Source organism: Trachemys scripta, chromosome 3, assembly GCF_013100865.1.
Source record: "Trachemys scripta elegans isolate TJP31775 chromosome 3, CAS_Tse_1.0, whole genome shotgun sequence".
Taxonomy (NCBI): Eukaryota; Metazoa; Chordata; order Testudines; family Emydidae; genus Trachemys; species Trachemys scripta.
The window spans coordinates 172632201-172650102 of record NC_048300.1 but is presented as its reverse complement, the minus strand read 5'-3'; the positions used below and the strand labels follow the sequence as shown (position 1 = coordinate 172650102).

Below are 17902 nucleotides of genomic sequence, written 5' to 3'. Positions count from 1 at the left end.
AGTTCTGCAGAAAAGGACCTAGGGGTCACAGTGGACAAGAAGCTAGATATGAGTCAACAGTGTGCTCTTGTTGCCAAGAAGGCTAATGGCATTTTGGGCTATATAAGTAGAGACATTGCCAGCAGATCGAGGAACGTGATCATTCCCCTTTATTCGACATTGGTGAGGCCTCATCTGGAGTACTGTGTCCAGTTTTGGGCCCCACACTAGGAAGGATGTGGAAATATTGGAAAGAGTCCAGCGGAGGGCAACAAAAATGATTAGGGGTCTGGAGCACATGACTTATGAGGAGAGGCTGAGGGAACTGGGATTATTTAGTCTCCAGAAGAAAAGAATGAGGGGGGATTTGATAGCTGCTTTCAACTACCTGAAGGGGGGTTTCAAAGAGGATGGAGCTCGGCTGTTCTCAGTGGTGGCAGATGACAGAACAAGGAGCAATGGTCTCAAGTTGCAGTGGGGGAGGTCTAGGTTGGATATTAGGAAACACTATTTCACTAGGAAGGTGGTGAAGCACTGGAATGCGTTACCTAGGGAGGTGGTGGAATCTCCTTCCTTGGAGGTTTTTAAGGCCTGGCTTGACAAAGCTTGACAAAGCCCTGGCTGGGATGATTTAGTTGGGAATTGGTCCTGCTTTGAGCAGGGGGTTGGACTAGATGACCTCCTGAGGTCCCTTCCAACCCTGATATTCTATGATTTTATGATTCTATGCCTGGGTAAAGTTTTTGGTGTCTGTGCTGACTACAGGAAATTATACCCTTCTGGATATCACATGACTTTCTGTCATTGAGGAATTGCTGTTATCTGTTATGTACATTGCATGTGCAGCATGCATGGGTGAAGATGCCAAGAGTTGGCACTAACCTAATTAATGAGGTAAGACAGAATCGGTGTAGGGCAGGTAGCATTGATTTGCGTTGCCATAATTACTGGATGCTATCAGCACAGCAGCCAAGCAGGATCGGGATGATATGTCTACCTGTCCTCATTAAGGACATGAAGGGTTACATTTTAGCTGTGAGGAGATGTATGTTATTGATCCATTAGTAGGTGGAAATGGTATAGTTGTAAACAGTAAGGCAGAAGCATTTTAATATTTCTGTTCTATTTTTGGGGACAAACAGGTGAGATTGTTATCTTCACCATATAGTGAGACTTTCTTTCCATTCTACTAGTATCTCTGGAGGATGTTAAACAGACGCTACTAAAATTAGACATTTTCATATCAGCAGATCCAGATAACTTTCATCCAAGAATTTTAAAAGAGCTGGCTGAGATGTTCATTGAACCATTAATGTTGATTTCAATAAGTCTTGGAGCACTGGAGAAGTTCCAGAAGACTGGAAAGAAAGCTAATGTAGGGCCCTATGAAATCCCTTTTATTATTGTGGATTTTTGGATTTATTTTCTGATTTCATTCTTTTCCATAAAAAAAAAATTCAGTTTTTATGGTATTTTTTAAAATCAAAACTGTTTGATACATTAACAATTAAGTAGCCTAACTATAAATGAATAAAAGTGTTCAGAATTGGATTGCAGTAGAAAAAACTGATTTTATAAAAAAAAAAATCCTACAGTTTAAACAGATATACAATATAAGTATATGGTAAAAGTAACACATTTAAAAATCACTTTTTAAAGTAGCACTTGGTAATATGACCAAACTGACATTGTTGAACAGTAACACAGGAAGTCCACTGACCTGTGTGTGTGGTGGGGAGGGAGTGTGTTCGCATGCTTTCTTGTTAAGCAGAGCACTCACCAGCCTGAATACTTGTTCAGACAGCTGCAACTATTCCTGAGCCTGAGGTTGGTGCACAGACAGGCACTCCCCTATCTCCTCACCCCGGCTCAGTGGAGACCAGGTACACAAGCGGGGGACACCTTGGCATCAGCTCCCTATCCTCCCTAGCTCTGCACAGCAGAGCAAGAGGCTGTGATCCAGAGAAGCTTGACTCTCTTAAGTGCAGCTGAACATAACTTAGCTGTGCAACCTGCCCTGCCTGCCTGCCACTGTGGTCCTAGTGCCAGAGAGATCAGGATTCCACATTAATGTTTTGATTCTGTGATTTGTTCTGTGTTCTCATTAATGCAGATTTCATAGGGCCCTATTAATGTTGTGCCAGTTTTTAAAAAGGGTAAATGGGATGACCCAGGTAATTGCTGGGCTGTCAGCCTGACATTGGTCCCAGGCAAGGTAACGGAGTGGCTGATATGGAATTCGATTAATAAAGAATAAAAGGAGGGTAATGTAATTCATGCAAATCAACATTGGCTTATGGCAGTAGATTTCAACCGGTGGTCTATGGACCCCTGGGGGTCCACTGACTATGTCTAACATTTTCAAAGAGGTCTGCATACCCATTTGGAATTTTTTAGGGGGTCCGCAAATGAAAAGAAGCTTGAAAACCACTGGTTTATGGAAAATAGATCCTGTCCAACTAACTTGATATCTTTTTATTTTTTTAAATGTGTGCCTGACAAAGGTAATAACATTGATGTAGTATATTAAGACTTGGTACCATACAATAGTTTGATTAAAAAACTAAAATGCTATGAAATTAACATAATGTACACTAAATTGATTAAAAACTGGCTAACGGGTGTCAACATGTAATTGTAAATGGGGAATTGTCATTGAATCACTGTGTTTTCAGTGGGGCCCTTAGGGGTCAATTCTTGACCCTACGCTATTTAACATTTTTATCAGTGATCTGGAAGAAATTATCATCAAAATTATCACTGATAAAGTTTGCAGATGACACAAATTAGGGGAATGGTAAGTAATAAAGAGGGCAGGTCACTGATTCAGGGGGATATGGATCGCTTGCAAATTAGGTGCAAGCAAACAATATGCATTCTAATACAGCCAAATGTCAATGTGTACATCTAGGAACAAAGAATGTAGGCCATACTTCCAGGAGGGGGGCTACCCTGGAAAGCAGTGACTCTGAAAAAGATTTGGGGGTTGTGGTGGATAATAAGCTGAACATGAACTTCTAGTGTGACGCGATGGCTAAAAGAGTTAATGCGATCCTTGGATGCATAAATGGGGGAATCTCAAGTAGGAATAGATAGTTAGTTGATCTCAGTATTTAGCATTGGTGCAACTGCCGCTGCGATCTACAATTCAAAAGGATGTAGACCAATTGGAGAGGTTGGTTGATAGAAGAGCCACAAGAATGATCATTAAAGGATTAGAAAACAGGCCTTACAGCAATAAACTCAAAGAGCTCAATCTGTTTAGCTTAACATTCTACAAATACATTAGAAGCAAGAGGAAGACCAAGGACAGGGTAGGCCTGTTAGTCAATGAGGCAGGAAAAACAATAACAGAAAATGTGGAAATGGCAGAGGTGCTTAATGACTTTGTTTCAGTTTTCACCAAGAAGGTTGGTGGTGATCGGACGTCTAACCTAGTGACTGCTAGTGAAAATGAGGTAGGATCAGAGACTAAAAATAGTGAAAGAACAAGTTAAAAATTACTTAAACAAGTTAGAAGTCTTCAAGTCACCAGGGCCTGATGAAATGCATCCTAGAATACTTAGAATCAAGGAGCTGACTGAGGAGATATCTGAGCCATTAGCGATTATCTTTGAAAGGTCATGGAGGATGGGAGAGATTCGGAAGACTGGAAAAGGGCAAATATAGTGCCAATCTATAAGAAAGGAAATAAAGACAACCCGGGGAATTACAGACCAGTCAGCTTAACTTTTGTACCTGGAAAGATAATGGAGCAAATAATAAAGCAATCAATTTGCAAACATCTAGAAGATAATAAGGTGATAAGTAACAGCATGGATTTGTCAAGAACAAATTGTGTCAAATGAACTTGATAGCTTTCTTTGACAGGGTAACAAGCCTTGTGCACAGAGGGAAAGCGGTAGATATCTTGACTTTAGTAAGGCATTTGATACTGTCTCGCATGACCTCCTCATAAACAAACTAGGGAAATACAACCTATGGAGCTACTATAAGGTGGGTGCATAACTGGTTGGAAAATCATTCCCAGAGAGTAGTTATCAGTGGCTCACAGTCATGCTGGAAGGGCATAACAAGTGGGGTCCCACAGGGATCGGTTCTAGGTCCGGTTCTGTTCAATATCTTCATCAATAATTTAGATAATGGCTTAGAGAGTACAATTACCGTCCGCAAACATAATACCAAGCTGGGAGGGATTGCAAGTGCTTTGGAGGATAGGATTAAAACTCAAAATGATCTGGACAAACTGGAGAAATGGTCTGAAGTAAATAGGATGAAATTCAATAAGGACAAATGCAAAGTACTCCACTTAGGAAGGAGCAATCAGTTGCACACATACAAAATGGGAAATGACTGCCTAGGAAGGAGTACTGCAGAAAGGGATCTGGGGGTCATAGTCAGTGTTCCCTCTAATTTTTCCCACCCATGTGCGGAATGAATTTTGTTATGTGCACCAAGATGGAGGTGATCTCTTGAGGTCCCTTCTAGTCCTATGATTCTATGAACATAGAGAAGATTAAGGGATGACTTGATTACAGTTTATAAGTATCTGCAAAGGAACAACTATTTAATAATGGGCTCTTCAATCTATTAGAGATAGGTATAACAATCCAATTGCTGGAAGTTGAAGCTAGACAAATACGGGGTGGAAATAAGTCATAAATTTTTGATGGTGAGAATAATTGACCATTGGAATAATTTACCAAGGGTCATGGTGGATTTTCCATCACTGACCATTTTTAAATCAACATTGGATATTTTTCTAAAAGATATGCACTACGAATTATTTCAGGGAAGGTCTATCTCCTGTGTTATAGAGGAGGTGAGACTGGAGGATGACAGTGGTCCCTTCTGACCTTGGAATCTATGCATCTATTAGGGGCAGAACTCTTAAAACTAACTGAAATAATTGGAGTTTGGTATATAGTTTGTGGCCAACAGTGCTGCAATTGAGGTCCTATATACTAAGAAATATGCAATACAGGAAATACCTTTTAGGGGGACGAGGACATTTGGGTGATCCATAGTACAGTCATATACTGTACATATATAAAGTGTGAAAGAATATTGTCTGTTTCCTTCAGAACCTGTTTTTCCTGCACAATGCTAAGAATAGGGTAAACCCTTGAATTTTCAAAGAATTGCAAAAGATTTAGCAACTCGGCCTTCATTGAAATGTCGAGTTAGTGTTGTTAGTCACAGAAATGTTTTATTGCTGAGAGTGGCAGATACTTATGTGCAACCCGCAGTTTCGTTTCTGTAATCAAATTAAATCTGAATGCTTCTTTACTAATATATATATATATATTTTAAATACAGGTATATACTGTTATAGAAATACTTGAAGTACTATCTAAAAATGGCAAGTCTCATGACTCAGAGTCTTGTGACCTATGTAGAAGAGGAAAATGTTCCTGCTCTAAAAGCACTTCTTGAGAAGTGCAAAGATGTGGATGAAAGAAATGAGGTAAGATGAGTTTTTTTCAAAGATTTCTTGAATATTGTTACATGTTAATTGCAGGATGAATAACTGATGCGACATCACACTGGATATTTAATATGATAAATTCCTATCCATAAATTTCTTGTGGTCCTTTCCTTGTCCTTTAGTCATACTCTCAGCTCTTATTTCCATTCTGTTGTGCTCACTGAGGTAAGAAACATAACAGTCATATTGTGGCCTATCTATTTTAGGTATTTAGATGGCCTCCATTGATGTAGTATCTGACTGCCTCACAATCTTTCAGTATATTTCTCCTCACAACCCCCCTGTGAGGTAGGAAAATAACATTATCCTTATTTTACGTATGGGGAATTGATGCACAAAGAAACTAAGGGTTGTGTGACGTTCCCCGGAGTGCAGCCCTGACTGCTGTGTTCCCTTAGCTCTCCAGCCTGGAATGCCTTTTACACTACTTTGCTGGTGAACAGCAAACCACTCCAGGCTCTGCTCACTCACAGCCACCAACATGCAGTCACACTCAGCTGAATACATGAACGCTCTCCCAGCCATCCATGGATAATACGTAGGGTGACGCCTGTATATTTCCAGCCTTGCACCAGTGGCATAGCCAGGTGGAGGGAACACCGCTGCGGCACTTTTACTAACTGGGCAGCGCTCCGGGTCTTCGGCAGCACCTCGGCGGCGGGACCTTCACTCGCACCGTGGTCTTCAGCAGCATTTTGTCGATGAAGCTTCAGTGCCGCCGAAGACACCCAGAGCTAGTGAAGGGCCTGCCGCCGAAGTGCCACCGAAGACCCGGAGCGCCGCCCCGTCAGTAAAAGCACCGCAGTGGGTGGTGCCTTTTTTCCCCCCCACTCCCGGGTGAGTAAAATTAAAAAGGCGCCACTTGTGCTCGGTGGGGGAGTGGCCGCTGTCCCGCTCCCCCCCCCAGCTACGCTACTGCCTTGCACCCAGAAATGTGTGTCTTAGGGCTAGTCTACACTGGCAATGCTAGCGCTTTAATGTGGCTTCTGTAGTCACGTCAGAGCACTGAGAGAGAGCTCTCCCAGCGCTCTTAAAAAAAACCCACCTCCACAAGAGGCATAGCTACCAGTGCTGGGAGCACTGTTTACACTGGTGCCTTACAGTGCTGAAACTTGCTGGGCTCAGGGGGATGTTTTTTCACACCCCTGAGCAAGAAGGTTTCAGTGCTGTAAATTGCCAGTGTAGAGAAGCCCTTACACTGTTCAGTACCCTCCTGGACAGTGTAAGCTCATACGTCGTCCGTCATTCCAACAATGGGAATGATTATGCACCAGCCTTTGTTATCTCAAGTAGAGGTTTCCCAAACACTTCAATCAAACACACTATTTTAGATAAAACAACAAAGCAAGTTTATTAACTAAAGAGAGAAATTTTAAGTGATTACAAGTATGGATGCATATAAGTCAGTATTGGTTACGAAAGAAATAAAAAGATAAACACACAAGCTAATTATTAAACTTTACCAAGGCTAATAGGTTTAAAAGCAAAAGGTTTGTCTCACCAGGAACTGCCATACATTTTGCTAGCTTTGTCCCTTTTCAGCATGGGACCATTCCTCCCTTTGTTCAGTTCTTTGAGAGTTGTTGCTGTCATGAGAAGAGAGATGGAGAGAGGAGGCTAGGGACAATTTCCCCCTCTTCTTATACTACTGGGAGGGAGGCAGGTAGTTCCATTGTGTATGTGAGTTCCAAACTATTCTTCAGGTGAATTGTAAATTCTTTGTTTATAACCCCCCACCCCTCTGCGCTTGTGAATAACTGATTAAATAGGTAATGACCCTTTAGCACTTTGCTGGTGTGCCGGTGTGTCTTTGCAGTCCAGTGGATGCTTACAAAAATAATTTTTCCTTGGAGTTTTGTACATTTTGTGCTACTGTGATACTTTTGGTTTTGTATCTTTGTCACTTTATTAAGAGTTCAGAAACATGATTTGACTAATTGATTGTTACAAGGTATTGGAACTTCTGAAAAAGGCGATGGCTAGTGTTAAGCATAATTTCTTTCTTTGAATCTTTTTCATTTTACATTAAAAGCATGGATTTCACAACTGTCTTTTTTTGTTTTTTGTTTTGTTTTTGTTTTGTATATTTTATTTTATACCCTATTTTGAGTGAATTTTCACAGCAAGGACAGAACTTCAAACTGTCCTTCATCTGGCCTTAGCTTTCCTTAGGTCTGATTCTCTTTTTAAACCAGTTTTGGGATAGTGTAATTCCATTAACTGAATTGGGGGAACTCCTAATTTATACCTGTTTTTTTTTTTAAACTTTGGAGTCTTCTAGGGAAGACACCAACCAAATACCATGGATATGATATTTGCACACAACTGTGTTTTTACTAAGTTTTGGCAAATTCATAATCCACTATAAATTGTATCTCTGTAAGGCCTCGTAGTACTGTGAGAGAAAATGTTACACTTTTTTCCATTTTTTTTTCTATTATAGAAATAAGATAGAGAATTAAAACACTCCTGAAAGCTACATAGGGTGTCTATGCAGCATTTTGGAGCGAGCGGGAACGAGCGTCTCAGCCCAGGTCAACAGACTGGGGCTAGCAGAGTTAGCACTAGTGCTCTTAAAATGGCTATATAGGCAGCATTTTGGAGTTGTGGCTGAGTCTAGGGCATGGGCTCTGAAGCCACGGGTGCAGGGTGAGCACTAACCATTTTTAGAGCACTATCGTGAGCCATGTTGGTCCCAGTCTATCAACCTGGGTTGGAAGGCTTGCTCCCAGCTCCCAAAATGCTGTGTAGATGCACTAGTATAGACATGCAAGAATGTGTCCTAAAGTAACATTTATACAATTATTGTATCTGGCTTCCATTAGCTCAGATACAATTCTGTACTGAAATATCTCCCTTCAGTTACTGATTTATCAACATTTTATTCATGTATGGTAATGTCCAAGCCTAAAGATTGCATCACATTGTTTAAAAAGCTTTCAGAGCAAAAAGCAAAGTTAATATAAAAAAATAAGTAGGGGTATCAAGCAATTACAAAAATTATTTGTGATTAATCGTGCAATTAAAAACATTACTCACGATTAATCGCGCTGTTAAACAATAATAGAATACCTTTTATTTAAATATTTTGGGATGTTTTCTACATTTCCAAATATATTGATTTCAATTATAACACATAATACAAAGTGTACACTGCTCACTTTCTATTTATTTTTTATTACAAATATTTGCACTGTAAAAAACCCAAAAGAAATAGTATTTTCAATTCACCTAATACAAGTACTGTAGTGCAATCTCTTTATCATGAAAGTTGAACTTAAAAACATAGAATTATGTTAAAAAAAAAAAAACTAAGTTAAAAAACAAATCAATGTAAAACTTTTTAGAGCCTACAAATCCACTTTGTCTGAGCAATTGGCTGAACAAGCAGTAGGACTAACAAGTTTGTTTACGTTTGCAGGAGATAATGTTGCCCTCTTTTTACGGTGTCACCTGAAAGTGAGAACATGCGTTCGCATGGCACTGTTGTAGCCGGCATTGCAAGATATTTAGTGCTAGATGTGCTAAAGATTTATATGTCCCTTCATGCTTCAACCACCATTCCAGAGGACATGCATCCATGCTGATGACAGGTTCTGCGTGATAACGATCCAAATCAGTGTGGACCGACGCATGTTCATTTTCATCATCTGAGTCAGATGCCACTTGCAGAAGGTTAACGAGCATCTGAAGAAGTGAGGTTCTTACCCACGAAAGCTTATGCTCCCAATACTTCCGGGGGCTTGGGGCTGGGCTGGAGGTGCTCGGCCGGCGCTGCTGGGGCCCGAGCCGGGCCGGGGGTGCTGGGGCCAGGGGTACTGGGGCCCGAGCCGGGCCAGGTCCGGGCCAGGGGTGCTGGGGCCCGAGCCGGGCCGGCGCTGCTGGGCCCGAGCTGGGCCAGTGCCGCTGGGGCAGCCGGGCGCCGCTCGGCCAGGGCTGCGCCTTCCCGGAGCTCTCCTCCTCGCGCACCCCCCCCCCCCGCCCCAGCTTACCTGCTGCTGCCTCCCGCCTGCCCCTGCTTCTTTTCACACTTCCCGTGATGATCTGATTCGCGGGAAGCAGGGCAGGGGAAGGAGCAGGGGGCAGAGCGTTCTGGGGAGGGGAGGAGGGGGAAGACAGCTGCGGGGCCGGACAGCGTGGTAAGGCTGCAGGAGATGGGGGGAGCCGGGAAGGGGCTTTGGCTGCCCAGCGGCGCTTGGCCGCTGCTTTTCTATCTATAAATAGCCGACCGGGGGGAAATCCCGGACATTTTTAGATTTTTAAAAATCCCCCCCGGACGGCTATTTATAGCCCGAAAAGCTGGACATGTCCGGGGAAATCCGGACATATGGTAGCCCTATATGAATTGAGAGAGGCTGCGAAAGATGGTGTCTAGCAGCAAGCAGCGTCATCTGAAATAGTTCTTTTGCTCCTCCAGCTGGGAGAGATGCTTCTTGGAGAAAAGTATCTCCATAGAAGGGAGTCAGCTTTGTATCAGATTTCTTTTATCATCCCTGAAGGCTTGATTCTGCAAGATGCTAAATACTCTCCAGTCTTATTTGTTTCAGTGAGATGAGACTGCCTAGTACCTTGCAGTTTAAGATTAATAGACTCTATGTTGCTTGGTTGTCTGGTACAATGACAAGCGTATTGTCTGTGTTCAGAAAATAATAAACGTGTAACTGAACTATGTTCTCTGGACTTCCAAAAGAAATTTCAGTATGGACTTTTGGTGCTCTGCAGATACCAATTCGTTGGTTGGACTATGGTCTTTCTAACTGTTTGGCCAAGCTTCTTCAAGTTGTGAGTAAGGAAGAAAAAACTCTGGATCTCCAGATGTGTTAGGTGGACAAATGAGTTGTGGACTGTTATGCTTTTAGTGTATTGCAATTATTTTCTAAAAGCCACTCTTTAAATATTTGAAACCACTGTTACTATATGGACCACTATATGGAAAGATTTAATATTGTGTTGCCATTTCTTTTTTCACTGATTTTTTTTGCATGTTGTTTGAATATGTTACATTTTATCAGTGTTTCTCATCTACTAAATCAAAGCATAAATTATGTGAACAGTACCTGAAATTCCTTTATAGATGATGGTACTTCACTGGTAGTGTATATAACTATGGGATTTTAGAGATGTATCAACTTGTCTAAGTAGTTTAATTGTAACTATCATTTGATTACAGAATGGTCAGACTCCATTGATGTTGGCTGCTGAGCAAGGCAATTTAGAAATTGTCCAAGAATTGCTCAGGAAAGGAGCTAACTGCAACCTGGAAGATGCAGTAAGTATTAGTGTCATTTTCTTTTTCCAAGATGTTCCTTAACTAGCACTAATGTGTCTCGCTCTAAAATATCATGTAGTTCCGCTTCAGGTCTGTTAAGTGAAGCACCTCTGTGGCTGAGTTTGAATCAATTATAATGATAAAATAGTTAACACTTTGCCACTGTAACTGATCCACAAGGAAGCACTCTTGACTAGATAGGTGCTGGTCCCTTCTTTGTAGCAGCACAGAACAGCAGTGTATAGCTATTGGTCATGAAGCATTACAAAGCCGCTGCGTCCTGTCATTTCCATATTTAAACTGATGCCACCATGAAAGTTTGTGTATTTGGAAATAAAGTACAGTTTTATTTTATGAAGTGTCTTTCATGCTGCATCCTGATTTTTTTTTACAAAGTTACAGTAAAGGATCAATTACAGAGTTACATAATAGCAGAGGGGAAGAAATCACAAGGCACAGATGAGGAAGATGTTCTTAGCTGAGTTTTGAAAAAAGATGGAGAATAGATGAAGTAGAGAGATAAAAGGCAGCTTATTCAATATGGGAAGAGCAACAGTCGAGAGAGCTCTTATATCAGCAGTAGCAAGTTTGCATGGGAGGAGTAGCAAAAGAAACAGGCAGGCTAGAGGAGGATTTAAAGACAAGATGAGAAATTTTGAACTGAATCCTGAAATGAATAGGGAGCCAGTTAGGTTTATTGATGATAGGAGTGATGTCATTAAGCTGTTTTAACCCTTTAGAAGCTAGGCAGAATACTGCTGCTAGTTAGAGTTTGGGATGCAATAGAGATGAGTAGCAATAGTTAAGGTGAAAGATTAATGGAAATATTAATATTGCATCAGAGGTGTGGAGCAGGGGCAGTTTTATACATAGTCAGTGTTGTGGGGTTGGTGACAGGAAGATTTTACAAATATAAATATGGGAGGAGAGAGTTCAGGGTCAAGGATGTTTTCAAGTTCTAGACAAAGGAGAGGTGAATGGAAGATAGAGTTGTGTGGATTCTCCTTCCCTGCTGCTCATGAGAATGAAAACTCCTTAGACCTATGTATGCAGATTCTAGGAAGCTGAAATGTTTTAGCATCGAAGGCTGCATTGAGGTAAGAGAATGAAGATGAAAAAAGAACCATAGATTTTTATATTACACAGAAGAGAGTTATTCCCATGCTTTGGTCATGGAAAACCTCAGACCTATAAACTTGTGATGGGGAAATCTGAGCATGCTGGTTGTTAATTTTGTTAGTTACAGTAATTATTGATAAGATTTGAGTTTAAGCCATCTTTATCCTCTTGGCTTATTAGTCAGTATGATGAAGGCTTTCACTTGAAAAAACAGACTTCACAGTTAGGAAATCAATATAATGTGAGATTTAATGTAACACATACCCACAATTTCACAGTGGGTGTATACTGTCATTAGTTGAATAAATCAAGCACATTATAAACATGAATTTGTACTTTATACTAAAAAACTATACTTGATAGCTCTAAGGGAACCACTGTACGCTGAGACAAGTAACTTGGTATGTAAAACATTCATATTGTGTCCTCTGTAAATATCACTAATTGAATTTTAAAAAAACCTACATCTTTCAACTTTTTTCTTACTGTAGGATAACTGGACAGCTCTTATTTCGGCAGCTAAAGAAGGTTATGTTGACATTGTAGCAGAGCTACTTAACTGTAATGTAAATTTGGAGCACCGGGATATGGTATGATCTTTTTTCTAGTTTTAAAATGGAATAGTTATGCTAATAGGGACATACACCGCTACCTTGATATATCGCGACCCGATATAACACGAATTCGGATATAACGTGGTAAAGCAGTCCTCCGGGGGGGGGGGGGCGGGGCTGCAACTCCGGTGGATCAAAGCAAGTTCAATATAATGCGGTTTCACCTATAACGTGGTAAGATTTTTTTGGCCCCTGAGGACAGCGTTATACCCTGTTTCCCCGAAAATAAGACATCCTCCGAAAATAAGGCCTACTTACAGTTTTGCCTCTCGTTGTAATATAAGGCATCCCCCCGATAATAAGACCTCCCCGATAATAAGGCATCCACCGATAATAAGGCATTTTTCATTTCTGAAAAATAAGACATCCCCTGAAAATAAGACCTAGCGCATCTTTGGGAGCAAAAATTAATATAAGACACTGTCTTATTTTCGGGGAAACAGGGTATTGAGGTAGCGGTGTGTATGGAGTTGATTTTCCAACTATGCAAAAAAAATTGAATGAAGATCTTCTATTGTTTGTTGAGTGCTTTAAAATGTAAAGAAGTTCTGCTTTAAAATGTTTGTCTAATGATAGAAAAGAATGTACATTTCTAGGGTGGTTTTCTTTGTCTGTACATTAGAATTTCTTCTAGAATTTAAACTAAAATACTGTAACTGTCTGTGAAATGTAAACTGTATTATGCTCAGGACTTACTTTCATGCTGGAGGAATCTCAGGTCTTGAAAGTTTTAACAAGTTTATTTAAAAACATAAAGTTAATTATATTTAATCTTTGCAAATATAAACTAGGGAGGGGCAAAGTAACAAACACTCTGATGGTTGATTTTGTCAGCTGGATGGAGGATGCATCCTAAAGGATAAATTTAAATCCCTCCAGCAAGTTGAGTATAGTTTAGGGGCTTGATTATCTGGACAGTTGCATGTATAACTGATAGGGTAGTCTCCTTATGTGGAATATGTTAGGAATAATTAATCTCATTAAATTGCAAAGTCCAACTCTTGAAATTCTTAGGATTCTGGGGATTTGATTTTGCTGGGGGAGGTAGCTAAAGAGAACAACAACAGAAAGTATTTTTCTTCAGTAAAATAAATGTTAATACAGTGGCTCTGGGTAGGGATAAAACCATTTACAGTAACTCCTCACTTAACTTCCTAGTTATGTTCTTGAAAAATGCAACTTTAAGCGAAATGATATTAACTGAATCCAATTTCCCCATAAGAATTAATGTAAATGGGTGTGTGTGGGGGGGGGGGGGGGGGGTGGTAGGTTCCAGGGATTTTTTTTTTTGCCACACAAAAGACATTATATACATACACAGTATAATATATAACAGGGGTAGGCAACCTATGTCACGTATGCCGAAGGTGGCACGCGAGCTGATTTTCAGTGGCACTCACGCTGCCTGGGTCCTGGCCACTGGTCCGGGGGGCTCTGCACTTTAATTTTAAATGAAGCTTCTTAAACATGTTAAAAACTGTATTTACTTTACATACAACAATACTTTAGTTATATATTATAGACTTATAGAAAGAGACCTAATAAAAATGTTCAAATGTATTACTGGCACGCGAAACCATAAATCAGAGTGAATAAATGAAGACTCGACACACCACTTCTGAAAGGTTGCCGAACCCTGATATATAATATAATATAAGCCCATGTGCCCTGACCCTGCTTTCCGGGCGGGTGGAGCGGGGCAAACTCCCATACCCCAACCCCCGGTCCCCGGCAGGAGCACCGGGCGGGCGGAGCGTGGGAGCCAAATAAAGTTATAAGGGAACATTGCAGGACTTTAAAGGACTATGTTCTCTAATAGGTCAGCGATCTAGTAACGAAACAACATTAATCAGTACAACGTTAAGTGAGGAGCTACTGTATGCTTTTCCTTTGTGGAACGATGCACATTCAAGTGGCAAGCCTTGCTCTTGAACTCTGTTTAGTTTTATAGAACAGTGAATTCAAATTTGTCCATGGGTTTCCCAATAACTTTTATTCAACTGTAACATTGGCAGGTTTGTCCACCTTCATTTGAGAGCCATTATGGAAGCATCTTATTCAAACTAAGTTCCGCAGTGCTTTTTTTTTAAGTCTGTGATTTTGTGTGCAGCAAGTTTGGTAAAATCATTTAGGAACGCATTTTCCTTCCTCCTCCCCATTTCCCGCCCTAGTTCTATATGTTGCAGCAAAAAAAGTTGAACTTAAAATTTTACGTTTGAATTTTTAGACTAGTAAGATGGCAACATTTGTCACTATTGCTTGTGATAGGCTCATAGACAGGTGTTTAAGAACAGGTGTGCAACAAAAGAAAATACATAAATATAGGTTTAAATAAATCTCTCTAATATTTTTCTCTATTATGTTTTACAGGGAGGGTGGACAGCCCTAATGTGGGCATCATATAAAGGTTGTACTAAAGTAGCTGAGCTGCTTCTTGAGAAAGGAGCAAACCCAAACGTCACTGGGCAGGTAAGGGTTGATCTTTGAGTGGAGAAAGATCCCTCAAAAACCTGAATTGTTTAGTAGTATTATCTTGCAAAGAACTATGAGTTATATAATATTTTATACTGTATTTCATGGCAATAAAGTGGTAATTTTATGATTTAGTATCACAGCAACTATTATTTATTGGAGCAGATGATTTTGTAGATTTCAGTAAGGTTTACATCAGTAATATATTAAGATAGTGACAGTAATTTCTATGTATAGTAAGCCATGTACATTAGAAGGAGAATTCTATTCAGTTTTAATTACCATATATACTCGTTCATAAGCTGAATATTTTTGGTAAAAAAGTGACTCATCGAAGAGCGGGGGTCGGCTTATAAACGAGTCTACACCAAAACTTGATGATTTTAAACTCTGTGGAATTATTGAATTGAATATCTAATAGATTGTCATTTTGTTTACTTGGAATGTCTGCAGGCACGGAGCCCCTCAGCTCCCTGTGGCCGCGGTTCGCGGTTCCCAGCCAATGGAAGCTGTGGGAAGTGGCGTGCCACTTCCCGCAGCTCCCATTGACTGGGAACCGCAAACTGCGGAGACTGGGAGCTGAGGGGCTCCGTGCCTGTGAACGCTCCAGGTAAACAAAACGTTCAGGCCCGCTAGCCGCTTACCCTAACGGGCCAGGAGCCAAAGTTTGCCAACCCCTGAAATATAGGGTCAGCTTATGAAAGTATCATACAGTTTTTACTATTTTTACCAAACTATCTTGGGGGGTCGGCTTATAAACGAACAGGCTAATGAATGAGTATATATATACTTTATTTCTATATAAATATACTTTATTTCTAGAAATTAGTAATTTAATAAACATTTATAAACAATTAAGAGTAGTAACATCTCTTGTTTTAATTATTTCTTGGTAACTAACAAATAGTCTGGGTTGTAATTTTGTCGTATATACAGATACTCCTGAGAAGACTAGTCATGATACTGATTTTTGGGGATCTATTCTGTCTTCTGCATGTGTTGGCATTATTAGCTCCCATTGATGTTAGAAGGTGTCATATAAATGTAGACAACTTGAAGCTTATATAAATTTGTTATATGTATGTAGTGTTTTTTTAGTTTGTGTTTGTCATCACAACTGTGTAAATAGTGAGGTATTAGGATATGATCTTTTAAAATCCGTGTTAAGAGTAACTGTGTCCAAACAATACATGACTTGTCTACTACTGACCCATTTAATTGGCAACAGTTACTGAAGTATGATCAGTAGTTAATTTTGTGTGCATTTCTTTTCATGTTTTATGAAGTCTGAGGCATTCTGATAGATATTAATGTATAAATAAAAAACAAGTAGAGTTAGGAATATGTTTTTGTTTCACGTGGCTTAATTTTTATATTGTTGTTATCTGATCCAAGCAATATAGCATTTATCCAGTCATTTGGGCAGCAGGACGTGGCCACTCAGATATCGTACATCTCTTACTGCAACATGGAGCTAAAGTCAACTGCTCTGATAAAGTAAGCTATGATCTTTGTTTAGCATTTTTATATTATTACAGAATTATTTGTACAGCTCAGGAAAGAGTGTCAAACATCCAGGAAATTATCTAGCATATAATACCCAGAATTTCTCTTCTTCATTAAACATTTCATTTATGAAAGAATTTCAAAATTTATACAACACTTTCTGACTAAAACATTTGTCACTGATTCTGAAAAATTAGCCTAAATTACATTTTTTCCTCACATGGTTAAATCCCTGTGGTATAGACCAAGCCACCGGCTTGGCAAATATCTTTTGCAAATCTTTTTGCTTCATAGATATAACAGTTTACAGTGAGTAATATACTAAATATAATATCAAAATATTGCACTGAACACTGATTACCTTAAATCAGGTTTTTTCTCCTTTTGCTTCTATAGCTTTTGGAAATGGTGCTAATGTCACTTGCATACATATATAATTCTGATATCTAGAAGCCTGTGAGAAAGGAGTTAAAATTGCAAGCATTTAAAACATGGTAACTTCAGTTTGTGAAGTCTAGCTTTTTGACCAGTTAGTTGATCACTGTTCCAAAGCTAATAGCTTCTGAAAACACAGCTTCAGACTAAATAAATAAGCTTAATAGGCCAGGCGAGAGAATACCACCTCCATCTTATTGCTTTTACAAATAAGTTTGATCACCTAATAAAGATGAGATCATAAAAAAGATTAAAAATAAATATTATTTCATTGGAAGGTTTAGTTGAAATATTCAGAAGGAGAAATTGGATGACAAAATTAATTTTTTAATTCAAAGTTACTTCCTGGACAATTAAATATTCTTTGGATTATTTTATAAGTTCCAGTTCCAAGGCATGGGTCAGGTGCGATAATGAAAATGCAGACTGATGACGCTTAACCGAAGGATGAAAATGGAAGTAAATTACTAAGTACTGAGTTTTGAAACACACATTTCACTTCATTTTGCATTTTGCAAACTAGCAGGTCATTTAAAAAAAAAAAAACCTTAATATTTTAACATTCTATATTGTTTTTATCATTGTCTTGAATAACAATACAACATCAAAACATTGCTTATTCTTTTAATCCCCTTCTCCCTCTTATCTTAAGGGACATATTATTTATTAGGGAAGCTTACTTTTGAAATTTGGGTTGTTAAGTTTAAGACCTCAATGAGACTCTTATAGTTAAAAGAATAAAACCCTTTCCTCATACAAGCTCTTTACACTTCCATCTGTAAAAACTGACTAGATTGCTAGTCAGTTTTCTTTTATAAACAGCTGCTATTAAGTGACCCCCTTTGTGGTTCCCTGGATGTCTCTCTGTCTATAAACAGATGGTATGGCTCTTCATAGAGCAAAATAATAATTTTTTTAAAAATTGCACGTGTCTGAAAATACCCCTCAGATTGATCTTTCAAAGAATCTTTTCCCAGCTGAAACTGGTAGTCATTAATTATAGGATTTTATTCCTTGTAT

General features: G+C 39.4%; 1 protein-coding gene across 10 annotated transcripts in view; it reads left to right on the top strand.

Annotated features, from left to right (window-relative positions):
* KIDINS220 (kinase D interacting substrate 220) overlaps positions 1–17902 on the top strand; it is a 162577-nt gene that overhangs the window by 15659 nt on the left and 129016 nt on the right. For 9 of the 10 annotated variants that reach the window (XM_034766469.1, XM_034766468.1, XM_034766467.1 and 6 more), the window contains exons 1-5: positions 5339–5446; positions 10638–10736; positions 12347–12445; positions 14840–14938; positions 16337–16438. In XM_034766469.1, the coding sequence (XP_034622360.1) occupies positions 5339–5446; positions 10638–10736; positions 12347–12445; positions 14840–14938; positions 16337–16438 (507 nt within the window). Of the gene's footprint in view, positions 1–5298; positions 5447–10637; positions 10737–12346; positions 12446–14839; positions 14939–16336; positions 16439–17902 lie in introns of those variants that run through there. The other variant, XM_034766459.1, reaches the window with a different exon arrangement.